At 43.2% G+C, this 25,106-nt stretch overlaps 2 protein-coding genes across 2 annotated transcripts in view; both read left to right on the top strand.

Moving 5' to 3' along the window:
- LOC310935482 (extracellular calcium-sensing receptor-like) overlaps positions 1-25,106 on the top strand; it is a gene marked incomplete at both ends in the record, with an annotated part of 132,380 nt that overhangs the window by 90,822 nt on the left and 16,452 nt on the right. The gene's annotated exons all lie outside the window — the stretch shown is intronic.
- LOC310935825 (extracellular calcium-sensing receptor-like) lies at positions 6,134-10,034 on the top strand (the record flags this gene model as incomplete). The annotated part of the gene is made up of 4 exons (XM_083899785.1): positions 6,134-6,208; positions 8,620-8,841; positions 8,933-9,056; positions 9,130-10,034. The coding sequence occupies 4 exons, from the start codon at positions 6,134-6,136 to the stop codon at positions 10,032-10,034; spliced, it is 1,326 nt and encodes a 441-aa protein (XP_083755911.1).

Here is a 25,106-nt window from a genome sequence, read left to right as displayed (position 1 = left end):
TCACTCAAACACACACACACATGCAACGCTGGGGGTCGCCAAATCATTTAGGAAAACCGCTCGGTTTAATTTTGATTTAAAAAAATCAATTTAAATTTTTTTTTTTTTTTTTTATATATATATTTTTCTATGATTTGGACCCCCAGAAAGCATCTCCCCCAGAAAGCATCCCCTATTGGACCTGACTTCTGGGGGGTCGCAAAATCATTTTGGGAAAAAAATAAAAAATTTAAACATTTAAAAATTAATTAAAAAAAAAAATTAATAAAAAAAAAATATATATATTTTTTATTCTTTTTTTTAATTATTATTTTATTATTATTATTTTTTTTTCTTCTATGATTTCTGGGGGTCGCCAAATCATACATAAAAAATATATTTTTTTATATATATTTTTCCAAAATGATTTGGCGACCCCCAGAAAGCATCTCGCGACCCAATTTGGGGACGGGACCCCAAGGAAACAGTTCCGCTCAAAAAGAAAAGTGTCTGGAAATGTAAGAACATATATGAGGTCTGATAATCATCTCCAGACGAATATTTAATTCTCTGCGCAGTAATGCTGCACCTTCATCCACGGACATGGTAGTGAAAATAGTCTCCACCTAATATAACTTCTAATGTAAACGCAGAACAGAAGCAGAACTATACTACGCTAAAACTCTGCTGACTGAATGAATGAGGAAATCAAATACCGTGTGTGTCTGAAAGAGGGCGGAGACAGAGAGAAACTCAAGGTTTGCGGAGAAAAACCTGGTCCCGACCAGGTTAGTTTCAAAGAGCATGTTACCATGGTAACTGACCGAGAGCTTAAGTTACCTCTCTCTGTGAAACAGGCTAGAGTTACTCCTCTTTCTCTGGTTTGACTTACCTCCCTTTGTGAAACGGAAAACTCAGAGTTTCCCTCATTTCAGGGTTAACAGACTCAGAGTTTTCACTAAACCTGCTTTGTGAAACGGACCCCTGGCGACAACCACGATCCCGCCCACAGGGCAGAACAGCAAAGACCACTGAAGGGGTTCCTGCAGCAAAATGAATGCAGTGAATGAATTAAAACGCGCAGGGAGATTTTGTTTAGTACCCTGTCAACAGGGATAAATATGACAAAGACGTGAGTGGGAGCGTGTGTGTGTGTGTCTGTAAATGCCATGGGATCCGAGCAGCACACACACACACACATACAGATTAAAAAGAAATGGTCAGATCTAAAGGTGGAGGTGAAGCGGAGGGTTTCTACTCACCGCTGAAGCGAAGTGACCGCAACAGGTCATACAAGTAGCTGCTCACAATACTCATCGCTCGTGCGTAAAGATGGCAGGATATTAAACACTTGACTTAATTGTTTTATTTATTTCTCACTATTAATGAATGCAGAAGTGCGCCGTGGCTGACAGAGCCATGAAAATGTTTCCTATTAGCGTAAACAAATTCTGTGACGGCGCTTTTATAGCAATGTGTGTGCAGTCAATAGCTCTGATTACATTAGGAAAACCGGCTCTCGCTGAAAATTGCGCGTTAATGTTGGCCTGTTTAACACCATTGTATTGCAGTTTGATGTACCTGGATGACATTCGGATGATTCCGTCCCACACAGCTGGCATGGCTCGGCTGAGGGTTGACTGGCACACTCCTGACCGAAATCAGCTTATGATTTATGAATTATGAGCCATTTATCATTGTTTGCAAATAAATCCTTGCGTTCCCTAAATACTCGCTCACGTCGGATTGCACCATTTGCAAGGTGTTAATTGTTCATAAGTGTGTCTCTGATGTGCACATCACTCTGATGACTACTTGTTTTCACATTATTAACAGTTTCCCAGCATCACCACTAAGTGTCGCCAAAGGAACAATAGCTGTAGAAACGTGCGTACGCCAGCCATGAAGTTGGCGTGGGCACCTCACATTTCCACGGTCATTTCATATGTCATACATCTGAATGTGAGTGTGGAAAAGGACGTACGCCACATTTTTTTGCGTACGCAACCTTTGTACATGTGGCCCCAGGCCTCCATTTTTGGCCTCTTGATAGTGCTGTTTGGACCTTAATATATATATTTTTCTTATCATACAGTAACACATGTAGAGAAAAAATGTGTGCAGAAATAGTACATTCACAACATAAATGTGTTTAATTTAATATAATAATACTGGGAATACTGTTCTTGGTTTGAGGTTTTTTTTGCCAGTCTGTGGCAGTGAGGGATATGCATCACATTAAAGCTGAAACAGTCTGTTTGTTTGTTTGTGCTTACACACCACTTGCACTTGCCAATATGACCAGCAGAGGCCGCCAGAGGCTTTTGGTGTGAATGGAGCGCAGTCTGCCATGTCTGATTGCCTTGTTTTGGAAGTTCTCCTCATAAGAAGCTGCAGTAGAAAAAGCCAACAAATGCATTTTCTCAATGACCACTAACAACATCACAGTCTTTAACTGTTTCAAATGACACGGTGTCACTGTACTTGTATGATTGTGTTTTATCTGTTTTGCCTGATGTTTGTGTCATGTTTTTGCTACTGCTCAGCATCAGATTTTATTTTATTTTTGTCTTTTAAAAGAGGTTTAAATAGATAGTTTAATTAATCAGTCAGAACCATTCAGGCCCGGCCCTACAGCTTCTTCCTCTGCACTGATGGGTGGTGTGTTAAAAAATAAACAACACTGCAAATACATAAAATGTGGTGCTATTGTGATGAGCCTGCACTTAGACAGGGACGAACCAGAGCAAAGTCATGAGGTTATTTTTAGACAGCAGTCTTCTCTTCCTAATGTTGTATTTCTGCTTCTCCTTTGCTGTGTCATCCTCTCTTTATTCTTCCACTTGTCAGTTAAAGGGACAGTTTCATTTAAATGGGATGAACAAACCTGGAGATGTGATTCTAGGAGGAATTTTCAGACTTCACTTATTTCCTGATTATCCTGACCTGTCTTTTACCTCAGAGCCACAACAGCCTACCTGCTATAAGTGAGTCTGTGAGGGAAACAGAACAAAGCTGATAGGAATTAAGATTATTAATACTTCTTTTCGATGCTGTGTAGTTAATGTTAAATTACTATATTGTAGGTGTATGAACGTTTAATTCATGTTGATTAATTTATTAGGGTTTTAATTTTAATGCTTGTTTTTGTCAGTTTTGATATTGTAGGATTCAGACTGGCTCAGTCCATGGTCTTTGCTATTGATGAGATCAACAGAAAGTCAAACCTGCTACCTAATGTGACTCTGGGATACAGTCTGTATGACAACTGTGTCCAAGTAGGAATTGCATTTCGTGCAGCACTGACCTTAGTCAGTGGTCAAGAAGAGCAAGTTATATTAGAGGAGAACTGTGTAGGAACTCCTCCAGTCCTAGGGATTGTGGGTGATTCTTCTTCTACACGTTCTATTGCCATATCCACAGTCTTAGGTTTGTACAGAGTGCCTACGGTAAGTTTTTATGTCTTTTCACCTAAACCATTATTGTGATTTAATTAAATGCCAGGATGCATATAACATTCCTATTAATATTTAATTTACTGTATTAATTTAGATCCAAATGAAATTAGTTCAACAAATGTGTGACCAGTAATCAACCTTAAATCGTGGCTGTTATTCATGTTATTGTCTGAGTTTTTTGTAAAGATACATGGTGCGTTGTTTTACAGGTGAGTTATTCTGCCTCATGTTCCTGCCTCAGTGACCGACAGAAGTTTCCATCTTTCTTTAGGACGATCCCAAGTGATGCTTTTCAGGTGAAAATCTATCTACAAAAAGAAAAGAGTGTGTCACCAGTCATGTTATATGTCTCATTGACAGAGTTGTGTGGTGTCAGAAATGCAACACTTAAAGACAGTGATTATGAGTCTTTGATTAACCTGTTGAGCAGGATTTTTAGTAAAGATGATTCCAGCCTGTGCACTAATCCCTCTGCTCTGTGTCCACATAGGTGAATGCTATGATTCAGATTCTAAAACACTTTGGTTGGACTTGGGCAGGTCTGATCATCAGTGATGATGATTATGGATTCCACGCTGCCCGTTCCTTTCACTCTGATCTGGGTCCAGCTGGTGGAGGTTGTCTGGCTTACACAGAGATTTTGCCCTGGGGTGATGACCCTGCTGAAGTGAGGAGAATAGTGGATGTGATGAGGAAATCTACAGCTCGGGTGGTGATCGTGTTTGCACATAAGGGTCAAATGATCCAACTAATGAGTGAGGTCAGTGCCAATAAATTTATGTCAATGTATATATGTTACAACTCTGGTGGTGATGGTGTTTGCATATGAGAGTCACAGATTAACTCTGTGATAGATGTTGTTGTGAAAATATATTATTAATGAAATTTCTTTTGTAGAATCTAAAAGCTTTCTGCATCATGTTATACCTGTAATTTGTTATTTGCTTTGAGTAAGACAGTAAACTTAGAATACAGCAACAAGTCGAGACATTTCTCAGTGACAAGTAGCTTGTTTAAAAGCACTGTAGTTTCTGTAATTTCTTTCAGACCCCCGTGGGCATGTAAAGGCCTTTTTAGTCGTGCAAAATAAGGGACAAACTGCCTGTAATAAGACATGAAGCGCACTACCACTACTACTATATTTGACTTTTGTCAGGCTTACACAAAATGGCAGGCGAGAATCCAAAAACACGACACAGAAAACAGAACAGTGCAGATCTAACAGGCAGTATTTATTCGGAAGGCAAAATTCAAACCAGGAAGTCAGTCTGCGCGGCAAACAAATCCAACAAGGAGACGACAGACAGGAATCAAACCAGTAAATCAGTCCACGAGGCAAACAAATCCAATAAGGAGCAGGCAAACGGGAAGGTCCACAGGTCAGAAACAGGTTCAGGCAATATCAGAAGCAAAGAGAATATAACACTGGATAACTAGGTTTGGCGCTACAATCTGGCAGAGGGCAAGGGGAAATGGGCCAGGAGAGTTAGTGAACAGAATGAAACAGACAATGAAAAATGTTATGCTAAGGTTGAAACCGTGACAACTTTGGTCTTGAGTAGGAAGCACTTTTTGGGCTTAAGATTCAAACCATGTACATCAAGGCATCCAAAAACTAGATCTAAGTTTTCTAAACGACTGTCAAAGTCCCTTGTAAGTACAGGGACGTCATTGTCCTTGTATTTTCATAAACCAATAGCACCTTGAAGGCTCGGTCACCAAGAACCACCTCCATTAGGTGTTGAAATGTTGCGGGGCCATTTCAGAGCCCAAATGGCATGTATGTCCATTAGTACAACCCAAGGTGTGGTTACAGCCTTTTTCTCCTGGTTTGGCTCAGCTACAGCCACCTGGAAGTACCCCATCATCAAGTCCAAAGAGGAGAAGGGTTGTGCATGACCCAGAGCATCCAGCTACTCTCCTCGGGAGTGGGTAGGCGTCTCAGTGTGTCACATTAATTAGCTTCCTGTAATCACAACAGAAACACACAGACCCATCTTTCTTCCTCACCACAACCATAGACGATGCCTATGGGCTGCAGCTCTCCTTTAGCACACACTTTGCTATAATAATAATAATAATAATACATTTTATTAATAAACACTTTTTAAAACACTCAAGGACACTCTACCGAGAAAAAAACAACACAATAAAACAACAGAGAAGGACGGCACAGTAAACAGAAAATGGAACAGTGAAACTACAGAGAGTAAGCTATTTTTTTAGCAGATGAGTTCTGGATTCAAAGAGAGGAAGAAAGTCAGAGTTCCGGGTGTCCGGTGGGAGTGAATTCCAGATATGGGGAGCAGAGCTTTGGTTTAAAGATCTGCTTGCTATTATTGATGTGGGATTGGAATGATGGTGATTTTATGTAAAGCACTTTGGGTACCGTCTGGCTATTGTAAAGTGCTATACATATAAAACTTGATTGATTGATTAATTGGTGAGCTGTCCTGGATGACACCCAGACTCTAACCTGAGGGGAGGGGGAAACTGTCAATAATGAGGGAAAAACTGTCATCATGAATCAGTGGAAGTGGATATTAAATTTGTGGAAAATATTGCCAGGGGGAAGGAGGTAGATGAAAAAGAGAAGGGGCCCCAGCACTGACCCCTGGGCACACCTGCAGTGACAGGGAAGGGCTGGGATCTGAATGATCCAAGCCGAATGATCTGATAATGAAATGATAAGAGTAATGGCCAAAGGCCGCACTCACGTCGAGGAGGATGAGAATGGTTCGTCATCCAGAATCAACTTCCATGAGGAGGGTGTTGGTGATTTTTGTGAGAGCAGTTTCGGTCCTATTGCGGGGGCAGAAACCAGACTGTAATTGTTCATCCAGGATGGGAGTGGAGTTGAGTGGAAACAGTTTTTTTTTCAAATTGTTGGTGATGAAACGCAGGTTAGAAAGGGGGCGGGGGTTATTGAACTTATCGGGATCTGAACCAGTTTTTTCAGTATTGTGGTGACAGGCTGCAGCTTTAAAGTGAGGGAAAAATTCCAGTCAGGAGTAAAGAGTAGGTGATGGCAGAAATGAAGGGGAGGACAGACAAGAGGCAGGATTTGACCAGAGCTCTGAGGAGGGGGATCCAGGTGACATGTGGAGGGCTTGGATTTACAGATTAATTATGTTCTGAAGAATGGTTGACCCTGTGGGAGAAATTCAGAGGAGGAGCAGGTTGAAGAATTTGAAATTAAGTGCTGGTGGATTTTATGAATTTTCTCATTGAGAAACTGCATTAGGGAGTGACAGGTGTCAGTTGAGTGCAGGTCGGTGGGTAGGGAGTCTGGGGATTGGAGTAGTTAACAATAGATTTTGACATCAACATTCGACAAAGTCTGCAGCTCAGTTAAATTATTTTAGATGTGAGCAGTTAAGGGTCCATTCCTCTTACTGCATATTACTAAGTTTGGTGCAGCAGTGGAGGGAAGAGGATACACTCCGGTTCAGGAATAAATTCCTGAAGCCGAATGCTATCATGGAGGACATGTCAGGGAATACTCACAGTGGGAGAGGGGAGGGAGCGGAAGTAGAGGGAATAAAACACTCAACTTGCTGCCTAGCACTGTCTGGCACTGACTGGTGATTCTTGGTGAGAAACCAAGAATCACCAGTCGTTCTTCAGATGTTTGTTTCCTGATAATCCTCTCAAACCAATTCCATTTGCAGCTCTACCGTTCGTTAAAAAGGAACCTTTAGATAACAACATACACGCCAAGCTCTTTCTCCACTTTCCTAGACCCGCCCCCTCACACACGCTCCACATCCTTTGTGTTCTCCCAATGGTCCAAAAGCCAGTCAGTCTTGTGAGCTCATCACACACAGGTGGTGAGGCAGTATGTAACAGGCCTGCAGTGGATTGCCAGTGAAGCCTGGACAACAGCTGCTGTGCTGCAAACTCCTCACTTCATGCCGTACCTGAGTGGAACACTGGGGATTGCCATTCGTCGAGGAGAAATACCAGGACTCAGAGACTTTCTGTTACAAATACATCCTGATCTACATCACAACAACAGTTATAGGAATAGTATGGTGAGAGTTGTGTGACATCCCTCTAATTTGATGTTCATGTGAATACTATTTAAGGATTAATTTGAAAATGATTCATTTTCCAGGTGAATCAGTTCTGGGAACACACATTTCAGTGTAGATTTGCACCACCTCCAGCAGGTTGGGTGGAAGCTGGAAGAGAATTATGCACTGGACGGGAAGTTCTAGAGAATGTGGAGACTGAATTGGTGGATGTTTCAGACCTCAGGAAAGAGTATAATGTGTATAAGGCTGTGTACGCTCTGGCGTATGCTCTTGATGACATGCTGCAGTGTGAGCCAGGGAGAGGACCTTTCAGCAACAACACCTGTGCTCATTTACAAAGACTGGAGCCATGGCAGGTGAGATATCAGTTTACACTCCATCTCACGTAACTATTTGGTTTGTGATGTCCTGATACATTTTAGTTTTCCCTGGATTGCAATTGCAGGTCATAGAGTAAGTTAATAATGGTAATACAATGTGACTTACAAGGTGTAAAGACATAATGTCTTTATTCCTGCAATTATCAGTATGAATTTTTAATTGTAGGCACTGCTGTGTTCACATAATACTTGCTAAACATAAGTTAAATAATACAGTTAAAATAAGTCATTTCCATCTAGGCCTTAATAATATGGCCTAAAACTAAGATCACAATATTTTAGGCTATAGGGCATCACTCAATACATTTTGCAATAATTTCAAATTCATCCACTTGAAGCATAAATCAACACCAGTTTGTTGATTAAAATAGACTCGTCGAATGGAGGTCTGTGCTTAACAAATGTATTAGACCAGCAGTCCCCAACCACCGGGAGGCAGACCGGTATCTTCCTGTGGAAGACCACTCGCCGAACACACTGGCGGAAGCTTGCGTCTTTCTTTAGTTTCAAACATGTCTTTGAAAGATTTTTGAGTATTTGTTTTCACATTTTTATGACAGGTGGTCTAATACCTAGGCACTGTACATGACAACCTTCATTTATTTTTTCTGTGATTTTAAATGATTAAAATGTATATGTATAGTAGTAGTATGTAGTATGTATATAGTAGCTCTCAACTGCTGTGCATGTTGAGAAAATTGTGAAACAACAATTGAGCCATCATTTTTCTTGTTTTCCTTATATATCTTACTCCAATAATCAAAGCTTGTGTATTACTTGGACTTGGTAAACTTCAGCACAACATTTGGGGATGAGGTATCATTTGATGAAAATGGTGATGCCTTACCTGTATACGACATCATGAACTGGGTGTGGCTCCCTGATGGAAGAACAAAAGTTCAGAGAGTGGGTGAGTTTAAGAGGTCAGCCTTCAAAGGCATAGAACTCACACTGGATGAAGACAAAATCATCTGGAACTTTGAAAAAGTAAGAAATTACCTGTTTGGATTCAAACGACCAACTCTTTCCCTTAATCATGATAGATGAGTCTAACAGACACTGATTTAACTCCACACAGCCTCCTCGGTCAGTGTGCAGTGACAGTTGTCCTCCAGGTACTCGCATGGCCAGAAAGAAGGGGGAACCTGAGTGTTGTTTTGACTGTGTCCCTTGTTCTGAGGGAAAGATCAGCAATACAACTGGTGAGTGTAAACTTTTAAACACCACAGTTCAGAGATGTTGTATAGCATGTATCTCATCACCCTCTTTTCACAGACTCCATGGAGTGCACCAGTTGTCCAGAAGATTTCTGGTCCAGCCCCCAGCGTGACCACTGTGTTCCTAAGAAAACAGAGTTCCTCTCCTACCATGAGCCTCTGGGTATCTGCTTGACAACCATCTCACTGTTGGGCACATGTATCTGTGCTGTTGTTCTGGGCATCTTTATCCATCATCGCAGCACACCTATAGTTCGTGCCAACAATTCAGAACTCAGTTTCCAGCTTTTGCTGTCACTAAAGTTCTGTTTCCTCTGCTCGTTGCTCTTCATTGGACGACCAAGATTATGGACTTGTCAACTAAGACATGCAGTATTTGGCATCAGCTTTGTGCTTTGTGTCTCATGTATCCTGGTGAAAACTATGGTGGTTCTGGCTGTGTTCAGGGCCTCCAAACCAGGAGGTGAGTCCAGTCTGAAGTGGTTTGGTGCTGTGCAGCAGAGAGGGACAGTTCTAGTTCTGACTTCTGTTCAAGCAGCAGTCTGCACTGTCTGGCTTGTATCTGCTTCACCAGTGCCTCATAAAAACACCCAGTATCACAGTGACAAGATAGTTTATGAGTGTGCAGTTGGGTCCACAGTTGGTTTTGCAGTTCTACTTGGTTATATTGGTTTACTGGCTGTCCTCAGTTGTTTGTTAGCTTTTCTAGCAAGGAATCTTCCAGACAGTTTCAATGAGGCCAAACTCATCACTTTCAGCATGTTGATCTTCTGTGCAGTGTGGGTGGCCTTTGTCCCTGCTTACATCAGCTCACCAGGCAAATATGCAGATGCTGTGGAGGTTTTTGCCATCCTGGCCTCCAGTTTTGGACTCCTGGTGGCGCTGTTTGGACCCAAATGTTATATAATCCTGTTCAGACCAGAGAGAAACACAAAGAAAGCCATCATGGGTAGAGGCACATAGTGATAAAAAAACTGCCTGTGACAAAAGTAATCCATATTTTATTTTAGTTTTTATAATATAGTAACACAGGTACAGTAAAATGTGTGGAGAAAAACTAAATTCAAAACATAAATTTGTTTAATTTATGATAATAATACTGGGAATGGTGTTCATGGTTTGAGGCCTAATAAAAGTTTTGTATCAATCTCTAAATACAAACAATTTTTCTCATTCATCTGTTTTTTTGTTTTTGTTTTGCCAGTCTGTCACAGTGAGGGATATGCATCCCTTTAAAGCTGAAACAGACATTGCATTAGCTTAAACATGTACTGTCTGTCTGTCGCAATTGTCTGACCTGCGCTGACTGAAGCCCAATTTTTACTGCTGCGTAAAGTGCTCTACGTCGGTTACGCAGAGCCCTCTACTTCGTCGGAGAGCCTCTCCATTGTCTCCGGCTGCATGAAATATTTTGTGTCTGTTACTCCGTCAAGGGACAACGGAGACGGCAAGGGCTGCGATTGGTCCTCGGCCAGTCTCTGGGCGGCATCAACGGGCATGCGGTGGGTGCACTGATGATTATTTGAGGTCGTACAGGGTGTAGAAGTTCATCAAATTTGCCAGCCGACTTTCGGAAGTACCTGAAGTGGGTTTCTTCGTCCATGTCCCTCATCGTTCCAATAAGACTAAAGATTACTAGATTAAATTTGCCTGCCATTAGTCTTGGTACATTTAGTGGACGTTCATACCACCTCCGGACACGTCTTTCACGTCTCCATTTTTGTATCAAAAGTATCTATGTTTCAATGTTATTCAGTTGCAACAACAACAACAGTTTTTCTCTCTCAGACACCATTGCTCACTGTAGCCAGAAGCACAACAACCTTGCGTAGCGACCCCTACTGATCGGGCGGGAAATGACCCTGCTGAACTAAGGAGAATAGTGGATGTGATGAGGAAATCTACAGCTCGAGTGGTGATTGTGTTTGAAAATAAGAGTCACATGATTAACCTTATGAAAGAGGCAGTTGTTGTTGATGATTTCATATAAATTGTATACAGATGCTCTCACTGTAAAACTCTGTTAGTTTTGCAAAATCATATTGGTTTGTATCAAATATGAAAAGGATGAAGTATGAATTTATATTATTTGTTATAATTAAATGTACGGGTGGTGAGGCAGAATGTTACAGGCCTGCAGTGGATTGCCAGTGAAGCCTGGACATCAGCTGTGTGCTGATGTGCTCCAGACTCCTCACCTTATGCCGTACCTGGGTGGAACACTGGGCATCGCCATCCGTCGAGGAGAATTATGGGGGCTCAGAGACTTCCTGTTACAAATACGTCCTGGCCTACATCACAACACTACACATGGACATGATATGGTAAGAATTTAGATGTTCAATCTGATAAAAAATTAAATAGTGTCAGTGTAAAAAACAACAATTGTTTACAGGTGAATCAGTTTTGGGAACACACATTTCAGTGTAGACTTGCACCACCTCCAGCAGGTTGGGTGGAAGCTGGAGGAGAATTATGCACTGGACAGGAAGTTATAGAGAATGTGGAGAATGAATTGGTGGATGTTTCAAACCTCATACCAGAATATAATGTGTATAAGGCTGTGTACGCTCTGGCGTATGCTCTTGATGACATGCTGCAGTGTCAGCCAGATAGAGGACCTTTGCTCCTTTACAAAGTCTAGAGCCATGGCAGGTGACATATCAGTTTACACTCAACTCTTCATTTCACTTCATCCACTGTGTTTCTCTTAGAGTTGAACAACGTGTCTATTATTAATTGATTATGAGATTATGTCTCATTTCAATACAATTTAATACGTTTCTACTCTTATGGTGAATAGATAATTTAGTAAATAATAATTAATAGACTAAAATTATAGATGCTCCTCTTTGAATCGGCACCTTATCATTGTGGAGTTTGAGTGTCCTAATTATTTTGCCCCCGGTAGGGTCTTCCTTGGCAACTCTGAAGACTCAATATGAATTGAAATAGAATAGAATAGAATTCAACTTTATTGTCATTGCACATGTCACCAGTACAGAGCAACAAAATGCAGTTTGCATCCATTCAGAAGTGCTGTTAGCAATTAAATATGTATGTTACAAATGTACATGTATACAAATATAAATATATATACACAATATAAAGTATACAGTATACATATATATAAAAGATAAATATGGTATATATGGCGGTTGATTATAGTTATGGGTGGTAAGCATTTATTTACAGCCGGGGAATAATTATTTTGTACATGTGATTATATTTGCAGTATTTACAGTATTGCACAGAATATGATAAGGTGCGGGTGGTTGTCACTGGTTCAGTCCAGGTGTTATTGTCATGTATGTCCAGAGGGAGCGTTCAGGAGTGTAACAGCTGTTGGAAAGAAGCTGTTCCGGTACCTGGTGGTCTTAGTCTGGAGGCTCCTGTAGCGCCTCCCAGAGGGCAGGAGGGTAAACAGTCCATGAGCTGGGTGACTGGGGTCTTTGATTATTTTCCCAGCCCTTTTCAGACACCGCTTCCTGTAGATGTCCTCTATGGCAGGAAGTGGTGCTCCAGTGATGCGCTGGGCGGCTTTCACCACCCTCTGCAGCGCCTTCCGGTCCAAGGCAGAGCAGTTCCCTTGCCAGACTGTGATGCAGTTGGTCAGGATGCTCTCGATGGTGCAGCGGTAGAAGTTTTTAGAAGAGGACAGATGGTTCTTCCTTAGGGTCCTCAGGAAGAAGAGGCGCTGGTGAGCCTTCTTGACCAGCTTGGAGCAGCCGGTCGTCCAGGTGAGATCCTTAGAGATGTGGACTCCCAGGAACTTGAAGCTGTTCACACGCTCCACCACCGCCCCGTTAATGTGGATGGGTGAATGTGGTTCAGCAATCCTCCGGAAGTCCACGATGAGCTCCTTGGTCTTCTCGGTGTTGAGCAGCAGGTTATTGGTGTCGCACCACTCAGCCAGACGATCCACCTCCTCCCTGTAGGCGGTCTCCTCATTGTCTCTGATGAGACCGATCACCGTGGTGTCATCTGCAAACTTGATGATGGTATTGGAACAGTCGACAGGTCTGCAGTCATGGGTGAAGAGGGAGTAGAGGAAGGGACTCATCACGCAGCCTTGTGGTACACCGGTGTTCATGGTGATGATGGATGAGCTGCTGTTGTCCAGCCGGACATGCTGGGGCCGGCTGGTCAGGAAGTCCAGTAACCAGTTGCACATGTGGGAACTGGTGCCGAGGTCGGTGAGTTTCCTGATGAGTTGAAGGGGGATGACTGTGTTGAATGCTGAACTGAAGTCTATGAACAGCATTCTGGCGTATGTGTTTTTATTGTCCAGATGTGAGAGGACAGACTGCAGCGCTATAGAGACTGCATCCTCTGTGCTCCTGTTCTGACGATATGCAAATTGGTGGGGGTCCAGGGTGGGGGGGAGACAGGATTTGAGGTGTGCTAGGACCAGCTGCTCGAAGCACTTTGTAATGATGGGGGTGAGGGCTACCGGGCGGTAGTCATTGAGGCTTGGTGGCTTGGAGTTTTTGGGTATGGGGACGATGGAGGTGGTTTTGAAGCAGGCCGGTACCACAGCATGCGCCAAGGACAGGTTGAATATGTCCGTCAGCACTCCTGCCAGCTCCCCAGAACACGCTCTGAGAACACGTCCAGGGATGCCATCAGGACCTGAAGGCTTGTGGATGTTGATCTTGCTCAGCACCGCTTGCACGTCAGTGGGGGAGAGAGTCAATGGTTGGTGGCCTGGAGTCAAATCTGCCTTGGTTGCAGTTGTTGGGTTCCCCCTCTCAAAACGAGCATAGAAGTTGTTAAGCTCATTAAGGAAGGAGACATCAGAGGAGGCGGGGGAGGGGTTGGTGGTCCTGTAGTCTGTGATGATCTGGAGCCCTTGCCACATACGTCGGGGGTTTGAGTTGGAGAAGTGTTCTTCTACCTTCCCTTTCTAGTGGTGCTTGGCCTTCTTGATGCCCCTTTTCAGCTCAGCCCTGGCTGTTTTGTAGGCCTGTGCATCCCCTGACCTGAAGGTGGTGTTACGGTCCTTCAGCAGGAGACGGACGTCCTGGTTCATCCAAGGTTCTGGTTGGGGTACATGGTTATTTGTTTCTGGGTGGTGACGCTGTTTACCGTGGTGAAGATGTGGTCCAGTACAGATGAGGCATACTGATCCAAGTTTGTGCGGTTGAGCCTGTTCCAGTCTGTGTTCTTGAACTGGTCCTGGAGCACATCGTCTGTCCCCTCTGGCCACACTTTTATTGTCCTCACAGTGGGTTTCACACGTTGGATGAGTGGTGAATACCGAGGTGTGAGGAACAAGGAGAGATGGTCTGAAAGTCCAATGTGGGGGAGGGGTGTTGCTTTGTAGGCTCCAGCCAGGTTGGAATAAACATGGTCCAGAGTCTTATCCTCTCTGGTGTGGCAGGAGACATGTTGGTGGAATTTGGGGAGGACTGTCTTCAAGTTGGAGTGGTTGAAATCACCTGCAACAATAAAATCAGCCTCAGGGTGTTTGGTCTGTTGTTTGCTAATGGCAGCATAAAGTTCTTTCATTGCTAGCTTAGCATTAGCGTCCGGGGGGATATACACTGCAGTGAGTATGACGGTGAGTTCTCTTGGGAGATAATGAGGTCTGCATTTAACCATTAAAAACTCCCCATTAGATGAGCAGTGTCTCTTGGTAGTAGTAGAGTCCCTGCACCAAGCTTTGTTAATGTAGATGCACAAACCTCCACCTTGGGTCTTGCCGGAGTCGTCTGCTACCCTGTCGGCACGGTGTGTGTGACGTCCTGCTAACTCAATAGCATTGTCCGGGTAGTTGTCGTTAAGCCATGTTTCCGTGAAAATCATGACATTTGAGTCCATAATCCGTCTGTTGTTGGTGATGGAGAGCCGTAATTCATCCAGTTTGTTCGCCAGGGAACGGACATTGGCAAGGAAAATGCTGGGTAAAGGGAGCCGGTGCGGTGTTAGCTTTAGCTTAGCTCGTAGTCCTCCGCGCTTACCCCGCCTTTGTTTACGTTCTCTCCGCCACCTGCATGCACTTCCGCCCGGCCGGGAAGAGTGAGCAGCCTCCGGTGTTCTGGAGATCTCTGGGATGAGTCGGAGATCGGCGATAAAACCATCGGAGTTTTGAGTTCAGATGTCTAGAAGCTCCTGTCTGCTGTAGGACAGCAACGCGGAGCATTTCTCGGCAAATAATCCGGTCAGGAGCAGGTAAAAAATCGCTAAATAGCAGATTCTGAAGAGACGCTGAGCCTCGCGTTGTTCACGCGCCGCCATCTTGGTCGAATAGGATATCAGAGAGGGTTTCAGGGGTCTCACCCTGGAGCCAGGCCTGGGGTTGGGGCCCGTGTGCGAGTGCCTGGTGGCTGTGGGGCCCGGCCTGAAAACCCCTGATGTTACATGATCTCATTCCCCTGTGGATCCACCAGCTGCATTAGGAACATGAACATGCCGATGATGTCCAGCTTCATATAACTCACTGCCTGCTCAACAGCTGTGCTGGCTGTCCACTTTCACCCCAGACCTGGTTTTGACACCAGCTTGCTTTACCAGGTCATCGTTGGAGTCTGCGAGACTCAACTACAAAACTACAGTTTTGGCCTCTGGGTGGCGCTGTTTGGACCCAAATGTTATATAATCAGAGAGAAACACAAAGAACACCATCATGGGTCGTGGCATTGGATCATAGAAACTGCAGGAGACCAAGTTAGTAAATTCTAGCGAATATTTAGATACAAAAATACAGCTAAAATAATGTTTCAATACTTGTGAGTGAATTAGAACAAATATTGATGATAAGTTCTTGTATTTAAATGTAAAATTTAATTTATAAAATAAATTCATGATCTCTTTTTTCATATCTGTTTTCCATCATGCAATTAACAAATCACAGGACAGCTCCTCAGCATTACATATCAGTAAAGACAGAAATAACCCTAGGCCAAAAGAGTCAGCTGTTTTCAATGTTTATGTATGTTATCATGCTGCGATGTCGTTTAAATGCCCATTCAGCACTCTTGGTTACTCTCATCATCAATCAATACAATATTCCCTTGCATTTTGTTTTCACCAGAAATAACATACCAGAAACATGCAAAAGATACTTGCACTGAATGTCTCCATCTCGCGCACGCGCAGGTCGGGTGTTCTTTCCAAAACATGACCCCTGATGATACCAGCTCGCTTATACCTTCCGCTGACATCAGAGAATCTGTTCCTTTTCATCCTCTGGCTTTGCAGGTAGACACACGTCAGTGAGCTCTAACTCAGGGGTCTCAAACTCAATTTGCCTGGGGGCCACATGAGTTAGATTCTGGATGACGCTGGGTGGCATCAAGTAAGTATTCAAATGTACAACTGTCAAGACACTTGGCCAGGCTTTTAGCTCAGATTTTTTTAGACGGTGTCCCCCCCCTTGCCCTCCAGCGTTTAATAGGTGCTGTTCCACAGTGTACTCACATCTCGTTGGAATTGTTTTATTGGTGTTCCAAACTGATCTTGGACAGACTCTAAGCGGGTATAGACAGGCACGTGCTGGCCGCAGTTTTTGCATTTGCCATCACAACATCGTTTCGGTGGTTAGCAGGGGAAACGGGAGGAAAAAATATGGCGTCTTAAGGACGTCCTGCCTATAGGCGGATTTCCACTGGATGCATTACAGCCACAGCACGTCAGCGGCGCGGTTTTGCTTCGACCTCTGCCCAGTGGCAACCCCCACCAGGCGCGTAACAGCCTTGGGAGCCAGGGGTATTCACGGAAGATCACGCGATAATCTCGAATGGACGCAAGTTCGCAAGATCCCGCGATAGACTGTGTGTATAAAGTAAACAACAACAACACAGCTTCTTTCATTCTCTGACGTGGAAGAACTGTTGATCTGGCCATCTATCCTCAATAGTGTGCTTCTACCATGGGGAAGTTTGCTAGTGGTTTCTAAAGTTGTCTGGTTATATGTAGTTTCATTATGTACTCCTTTTCTGTGCTGTATTGACAATGTAATTACATAGTTAATACTGTTAAAAGTACAGTTATTAATAACATTCTTCGTTTGTTTATTTATAAAACAAAAGCTTTCATTCTTCATAATTATATATTTTTATATTATATATTTTGGTTTCATCCTCTCAACCTGCAAAGAAGACAACAAGGCGATTTTCACCATCTGGTGGCTGAACTAAGTCTGGACAGCCAACGCCACCAACAGTATTTCAGGATGAGTGCTGAGCAAATGGATGAACTTCTATCCCTCATTGGCCCTGAAGTGACCAGGCAAAGCACCAACTACAGAGCTGCCACAGAACCTAAGCAGAGACTGGCTGTAGTAATAAGGTAAACCACAAACAACTGAAATCACAGACCACAAGCTGACAAAACAATGTGTTTAATACTTAAATACACCAATAAAAATGTTAACATATAAATAAGAAGTATATAAAGTGACTGTTTACAAAATAGCAAAAGTGAAAAAGATAAAAGATCTTAGAAAAAAAAAAGAATACAGTCACAAAAACAACAAACACGTTTTTCTCCTTTCACATTTACTAAATGTTTGTGTAGTATGGCCCCGTAGCGTTCGGATCTACTCAGTCAGACTTCAGCATTTCAGCAAATGTAAATGACTCAGTTTGTGAGGCAGAATGTCCTTGAGTGGGGCCAGGCGGTGCTCTAGGAAGAAGGGGAGAAGAAGGGTTGAAAGTGGGAGGAGTGAGGTATTTGTTCCAGAGCGGGGGGAAGGTAAAGTTGGAGGTTGTTCTTGATCAGTGGTTTGCTGATCCTGGCCTCTTTCAAGGTTGTGTAGAAGTGACAGGATCTGAATTTTTGCCTGTTGCCGACTGTCCTTATTTAACCTGTGCAACATTGGCTCAAGGCAAAGTGGTATGCCTCATCGAGCTCCCCATCAGGCATATGTGGTTTTGGCACCAGCTGCTCCAGCAAAGACATCAGCCGCTCCCCAATGTCGGTGGGTTGTCTTTGGACCCTTCTGGTTTCCCGGGTAGCCTGCGCTGCAACAGCCGGTGTTGATCGTCTCTCCCTGGGGCTACGGGACCTAGATGTAGATGCTGTGGTTGATGGAGCCAGAGATGTAGAGGGTTGTTAAATGCCAGGGGTGCTGGGGCGATACTCAGACCCTGACAACGACTGAGGGGTACCTGGCCTTTCCTCGAGCTGCTTGCGGGTGGAGGGAGTGGGCCAGTCCTTGACCGCGCAGATCTTGGCAGAGTCTTAAGGACGGTGAGGTGGAAGAGAGAGAGCGAGGTGCTTAGAAAAAACCTCATGGTCGTGGTATTCGCTGGGGACAGAAGTGAGGTTAGGAGGCTCGGAAACAGTCTCTGGAGTTGGGGTAGGAGCTGGACGAGCCGAGCGGAGGCACCGGGAGTGGCAGTTGGTGCTCCATCAGGAGAGTTGGCCATTGGTCCAATCGGGAGACCCAGAACGATGGGAGCCTGCTCTACAGCACTCCTGCGTGTGCTGGTGAGCTCAGTCTTTTGGGCGGTTTGGACAGGAGGCGAGGAGATGACCTGGTTGTCCACAGTAGATCGTTTGTTTTGTTGTGTCTCTATTAAAGGGACACTGTGTAGTATTTATGGGTTTATATGACCCAAATTCCACTTTTGTATACATATTATGTGCTCCTGCATTGTCTAGTCCAGGGGTCTGCAACCTGCGGCTCTAGAGCCACATGTGGCTCTTCAGCTACTCTGCAGTGGCTCCTTGTAGCTTTAGAGAACAAGGCGACAAATAAAAGTGTTTTAAAATGTTGTGCATCACATCCAACGTCGACGTAAAATGCAATATTAAGTACACATTTGGATGTGTCCTGTCCATCTTTGGATCCACATGCCTTTTTCTCAAGTATGAACGACACACAATCCAAATGTTTGCTTAATTTATTTCAAAGTGGGTTCATTTTAATTTCAATAATTTGTCACAAACAATGAAACAATGGAAGAACCAGGTCTACATCAATATGTGTTTTATTTTTGCTCCACTTTATAAGAGGTTGGGTATAAACTGAACATTTTGTAGTTCTTAAAGTTCATAAATGAAAAGAACTATTGCTCTTTTATGCATTATATCTGCATAAAAACCTTTTTTCGTGTTATCTTTATTTTGTGGGCTGTTTTGCGGCTCCAAATGGATTTTAATTGGGTGGAGAGGTCGACAAAAATGGCTCTTTTCATCCTAAAGGTTGCAGACCCCGGTCTAGTCGCTGTATAATATTCTTTGTTTCATTTTCATAGTGTTTCAAAAAAGTCTTGTAAAATAACATGGTCGCGGGCCCCTACTGCATTGCCAAGACGCCATGTTTCTACTGGAGCCTGTATAGACAAACGCGAGAGAACAAATCAAGCTTCTCTTTACTTGTAGTGGAAAGTCCCGCCTCCACTCTCTCCGCTTCGTCTGCTACGGCCGCGGTAGCTCGCCCTCTCCCTCGCCTCACGAACCTCATCTGCTGACACGGAGAAAGATGACAAGGACGACATATGACCGGCTGCGGATACCATATCGCTCAGGGAAGGGAGGGGGTGAGCAGAGGAGCAGTTCTTTGTTGTAGATTTCAGCCTCTCCTCTAGATGGCACTATAAACTACTTACTTCACCTTTAAGGAGATACGTCTGTAGGTAGGTTCGACCCGGAAATGCAGACCGAACACGAGAAGTAAAATCAGAGGTTATATTTATTGGTCTAAGGTGTACAAATCGTGAATCTAAGCAAACAGGAAGTGAGTATGAGAAGTGAGTGGTGAAGCCGAAATGCAGCTGAGCCGGAGTAGATCAGAAGCTTCACTGTGATCGTCAAAGTCTGTGGTTCACTCTCTCTGAGCAGACAAAGAGTAACAGGAGTCCCAGAAGACGAGGAGGAACACTGGAGAGAAGCGGCACAGACAAGATGAGATGAAGATGAGGAAACACACATTTACAACAGCTCAGTTAAGGTGACGAGGTGCAGAAATGTGCAAATAAGTAAAACGAAATAAAAAGATAAAGATAAGAGTAAAAATAGGATAAATAAAATAAAATACAATATGGTAATAAATTACACTGTTAATATAAGTAAAACTAGAATAAAATAAAATACAATATGGTAAAAAATAACACTGTAAATATAAATAAAACTAGAATAAAATAAAATACAGTATGGTAAAAAATTACACTCTAAATATAAGTAAAAATATAATAAAATAAAGTAAAATAAAAATACATAATATGGTAAAAATTACACTCTAAATATAAGTAAAACAGTAACAGTAAATAAAAACGTATAGATAAGAGTAAAAATAGAATAAAATAAAAATGCAATATGGAGAGATAGCACACAGAGCAGTATTGTTTGAGGCTTCAATAATGTAATTAAATGTACTTTTGTAATTGATACAGACCTTCTTGGTTGGATGTAGGGGATAAGGACGGACATTATGCCTATAATATATAGTATATATAGTATATAATATTTCCATTCCTTTTGTGTGCCACCTGCCGATCCACTTGGAAGGCTTTTTTTTCTGTTTTTGACAAATCAGCTGAAACAGAGAAACACAGGTGAATATCAAATGTTCACATATAACTTATATTTATTTGCTTCTTCCCTCACAGGTACATTAGTGATGGGATCGGCAGTTCATTTGATTGCACTGAATCACTTGAATCAGTTAAATAAAATGATTCGTTCAAAAGATTTGTTCACCGAATCGTTCAGTGCTTAGCAGGAGCTCAGTGCCCTGCTACGTGACTCACCTCCTCCCTGAGTGCAGTACGCACCGCCATCACTGGTCCTTTCGAAGTCCCCCACTTGAATGACCCTGAACCCGTAGTTCGAGTCCACAAGTGCCAAAAACCCTATGGAGAAAGTTTTCTTATAATTGAAATACTGACTCCCTGTCAGTGGTGGGGCTTGGATTGTCACATGCTTCCCATCTATTGCTCCTGGACAGTTTGGAAAATTCCACTTTTTCCAGAAGCCGCCAGCCACTTCCTCCGTCTCTTGTGTTGGGGCCTGGGCAGGAACCTCTCCATCATGATTTTTTTCAATTGCAGCACAAACCATGTAGACTGCAGTAGTGAATACCCAGAGGCCATGTACCTTAGTGTTGTGTCGGTCAGTAGAGATTCGTTCGAAAGTATGAATCATTTGAGTGAACGAACTGACTGGGATCACTTCATGAACTAATTCGTTCCTTTCTTAGTTCAGTTGAGCTCAGCAGCGAGCGTGGCGGCCGGGAGTGGAACTGCCGCGTTCTGTGAATCACTTGTGAATCTTCGGCAAACGACGCCAGCCAACGTGCGCCGAGCGGGGAGGGAGTTACTCGCAATTCTGGATTTCCACTGGACGCGGAACGGCAGCGGCGCGGTCGCCATTGCAAATCGCTTCCATTCAATGAGAGCATTTCCACCAGACGCGTCTCAGCAGCGGCCCAGAAGCGGCTGGCCGTAGCGCTATCGATAGGAATCAGTTCTTTTTTTTTTTCCGTTGCCGCTGCTGAACCTGGTAAATTTCAATGAAGCAGATCGCACAAGACAGGAAGTCCGACACTTAATCAAAGTAAAACACTTCCGCCCCTCTTTCAAAATAAAACACAATACGCAGGTCATATAGCCTGTCACAACTTCACATCAACATTACGTCGTGACCGGTGCTACCAGGTAAACAGTCAATTAATCATAGCGTCTCAGAGAGTCATAATGTACGACGAGAGACTGATTGTTGAAGTGGAGAAACATAAAATCATTTATGACATCAGATCAACAGTTCTTCCATGTCGGAGAATGAAAAGAAGCTGTGTTGTCGTTTCCTTTATACACACAGTCTATCGCTATCGGTCACACAGTCTATCGCTATCGGTCGCACTGTCAGTCACTGACTCAGTCATGATTCACTAACGAACTGAGACAGAGAGAGCTGTCATGGAGGGAGGACATCAAACACGTTCACGGTCACTGACTCTTCAAGAACACACGGTGTGTGCGTGTGTGTGTGTGTGTGCGTCACTAAACGTCACCAAAACCTCACAGGCAGGTTTCCGCAGTTCCAGGCACATTTAAATACAATAAATAATCACAACAATCACTATTTAATGTAACTATCTGAATCAGCTATAGATACATCATCTATATCGATTGTCCCGTTGCCTCTGATATCAGATCATAGGCTGTTGGTACGCGTAATGGAAACGCAGCCTTCCCACTAAAATCATACCTTATGAGACCATACCCTGGAAAGAACCTCACTCACCAAAATAGAATTATCAATTACAGACTTTCAAGGGCAAGGATGGTGGTTGAGAATGCTTTTGGCATTCTTTCCTCCAAGTGGAGATTGCTGTATCGCAGGATCAACCTGCACCCACAAAATGTTGACACCATCATTGTAGCTGCCTGCCTTCTCCATAAGGGAGAAACCTACCGCCGATGCGCAACATGGGAGGAAACAGGGCCTCAAGAGAGGCCTGTCAAGTGAGGGAGCTCTTCTCCACCTATTTCAGCTCCCCACAAGGCAGTGTGTCTTGGCAAGACAGGATGGTGTAAAGATTTTTTTTAAAGTGTGGATGTATATATTTATTAATAGATGGGCGATGTTTTTTATTGTTATATTCATCTAAAGATGGGATCATTCATTGTAAATAAAACATGTTAAAAAATTTGCCTGCTATTGCATTCTTTTCAGCTCCCTCACAAAATGTAGTCTGAACTACAACCCCTGTTGTAAATGCAGTGCCACTCTGCCTGCAATCATATTAGCATAAGAAGGGTAGAGACTGAAGTTGATGCACTTCCCCCACAGTTCACTTTTTCAACAGTTAACTACAGGGTAGTTACATTATCAATAGGTAGCCTCGTTATAACAGTATTACATATGTGTATACACCTTTGACACCAATTATGTGTGAAATATGTGACCTGCCACGGACCAAGCGGGAACAAGTTGGCCGAGCGCAAAACGAGAAAAACAGGAAAACGTTTTTTTTTTTCAAAATTAGGGATTTCCGTTTTTTTCAAGAAGCCACTACCTGCTTCAAATCACAGTATTGTGGGTCCTAAAACCATAAACATTGTGTTTGAATTAAGGTTGTTTTATCGCTGTGAATCGCTCCTAGTTTGGGTGTGGCGATCTCACATTCCAGAGCTTTTGTTGTTTTTTCAGCCAATCAGCTAACGATCACAGAGAATACACATGGCTAATTAATATGCAGCTCTCACTCAGAGAGAGCGAGTGAGGGGGAGAGATAGGCCTGGAACTTTCCAGCGTATGTGTGCAGTGTGTGTGTGTGTGCGAAATTAAAGCGTGATTATCATCAAAGCAGTCATCATCAAAGCTTTGTTTGACAAAGGAAGGCAAAGAGAACAGGACAATAAGTCAGCTGTGGCTGAGCAGCTTCTTCACGGAAAGGGACAGAGAAAGCACAGAGTAGGCTGTGTGTGGACTGTTAGCATTTTAAGCTAGCGATCTTTATGCTAACGTGTTAGCAGACTTCATCGTCACAAAAACAACAAACAGATAGATTATTCCGCGGCTGAAAGAGAGCAGGACACACACGGTAGTTGTCTGAGATGATGACATGACGCCAGCACCGCGCTATCTCCTATTGAATTGGACTTTTGGAGGCGAACAGACGTAAAACTGCGACGAAAAGAAAGCACGCCCGGACCTCTTATCTGATCGGAGATACTGAAGTCTGCCGGAATACCTTTCAGTTTCTTATGGGGTGAGTTTTCATTAACGTTGTTTATCTATGTTATGTTAGTGTTCATTCAAAGTCACATACAGACGCACATAGGGGCGCTGTCTTTTAATAATCCACTGTGCGTTTCCTAACGCCGTTTGGCTACATTGTTATTAGCTGTGCCTGCTTAGCTCGCTAGCTCGGTACTGTATTATTACAATGAGAATGATGCGCGCATCGAAACTTTTGTTCGGTCAGATGAGCGTATTATAAGTGGTAAGGGGAGCATGTCACGGCCCTCTTTGAAATTTTGTACACCTGCAGGTTCAGTTTGATAATTCAAATGCTTTGAGACGAAACTCCCGTGTTCGAAACCTAACATTGAATTGAATGATGTGTGAATGCCATACCTTTGCATGCATGAATCACACATGATTAACACAATGTGTGATGAACGTGTTAACTACACGTGCAATTCATGCACATAAAGGTGTGGCATTCACACATAATTCAAGCAATACTACTAATCAATCTATACTGATTCAGTGATTAAATGCCTGTTAACATGAACCATGATCTGAAACAAGTATTTTTTTATTCTTTTTCAGAATCCTGGGCATACGGATTGTTATGTGAAGTTGCTGCCAACCCATGTGTCCAAGGCCTCAGTGTGGCGTCAATACATGAGGTCGGCTAAGGCTCTTGGTATGTGTATAAATTGATTTCTATACAATAGCCAAATGCTTATATAGACTGCAATATGTAATGTGTAACATGTGATTTTTTTGGGGGAAAAGTAAGATAATTATTTTCATTGTAGTTCTTGCTGTCAACAGGTAGTGGAACACAGCTCTCCTGAAAGTCGCCTCAATATTCCGCAGCTTGTTGGAACGGCAGATGGCAGAGTGATAGTAAAGACCATCGACTGGCAGACACATCTGAGTCCCTACTTTCGAAAGCTCCCACAGATCAAGAGTTATCAGCACTTTATGTATTTATATTCAAAATTCTGCATTTTATGAATAAAAAAATCACGAATGGACATGATATTGTTCCATGTGAACAGTGAGCCATGTTTTAAATATCCTGTTGTGTGTTCTATTCTGTCACAGCTTTGATGCCAACAGACCAGGTGTGGTGCTTGCTCAAACTCACAGTGATGCAGAGCCTATCGAGTTTCAGCTACTGCGCAACCCAGGAGTTCTGCCCCCTGTTGACAGTCTTCCCGTCCTGGCCCCACCTGGACTGACCATGGACAGGCAGACGTATCTTTTTGAAAAAATCAGGCCTTTCTGTTCTGATGAGGCAAAATACTTCACATGCCCAGCACCAAAGGTTACAGCACAGAAGAGTAAGCAGAAGAGGGTGTGTTTGTGATGTCATCATTTAGCCCGCATATCAACTGTGATGGA

The sequence above is a fragment of the Microchirus variegatus genome, assembly GCF_963457635.1.
Source record: "Microchirus variegatus genome assembly, chromosome: 13".
Lineage (NCBI taxonomy): Eukaryota > Metazoa > Chordata > Actinopteri > Pleuronectiformes > Soleidae > Microchirus > Microchirus variegatus.
The sequence above is the reverse complement of the archived record's forward strand: the minus strand, read 5'-3'. Positions and strand labels throughout refer to the sequence as shown.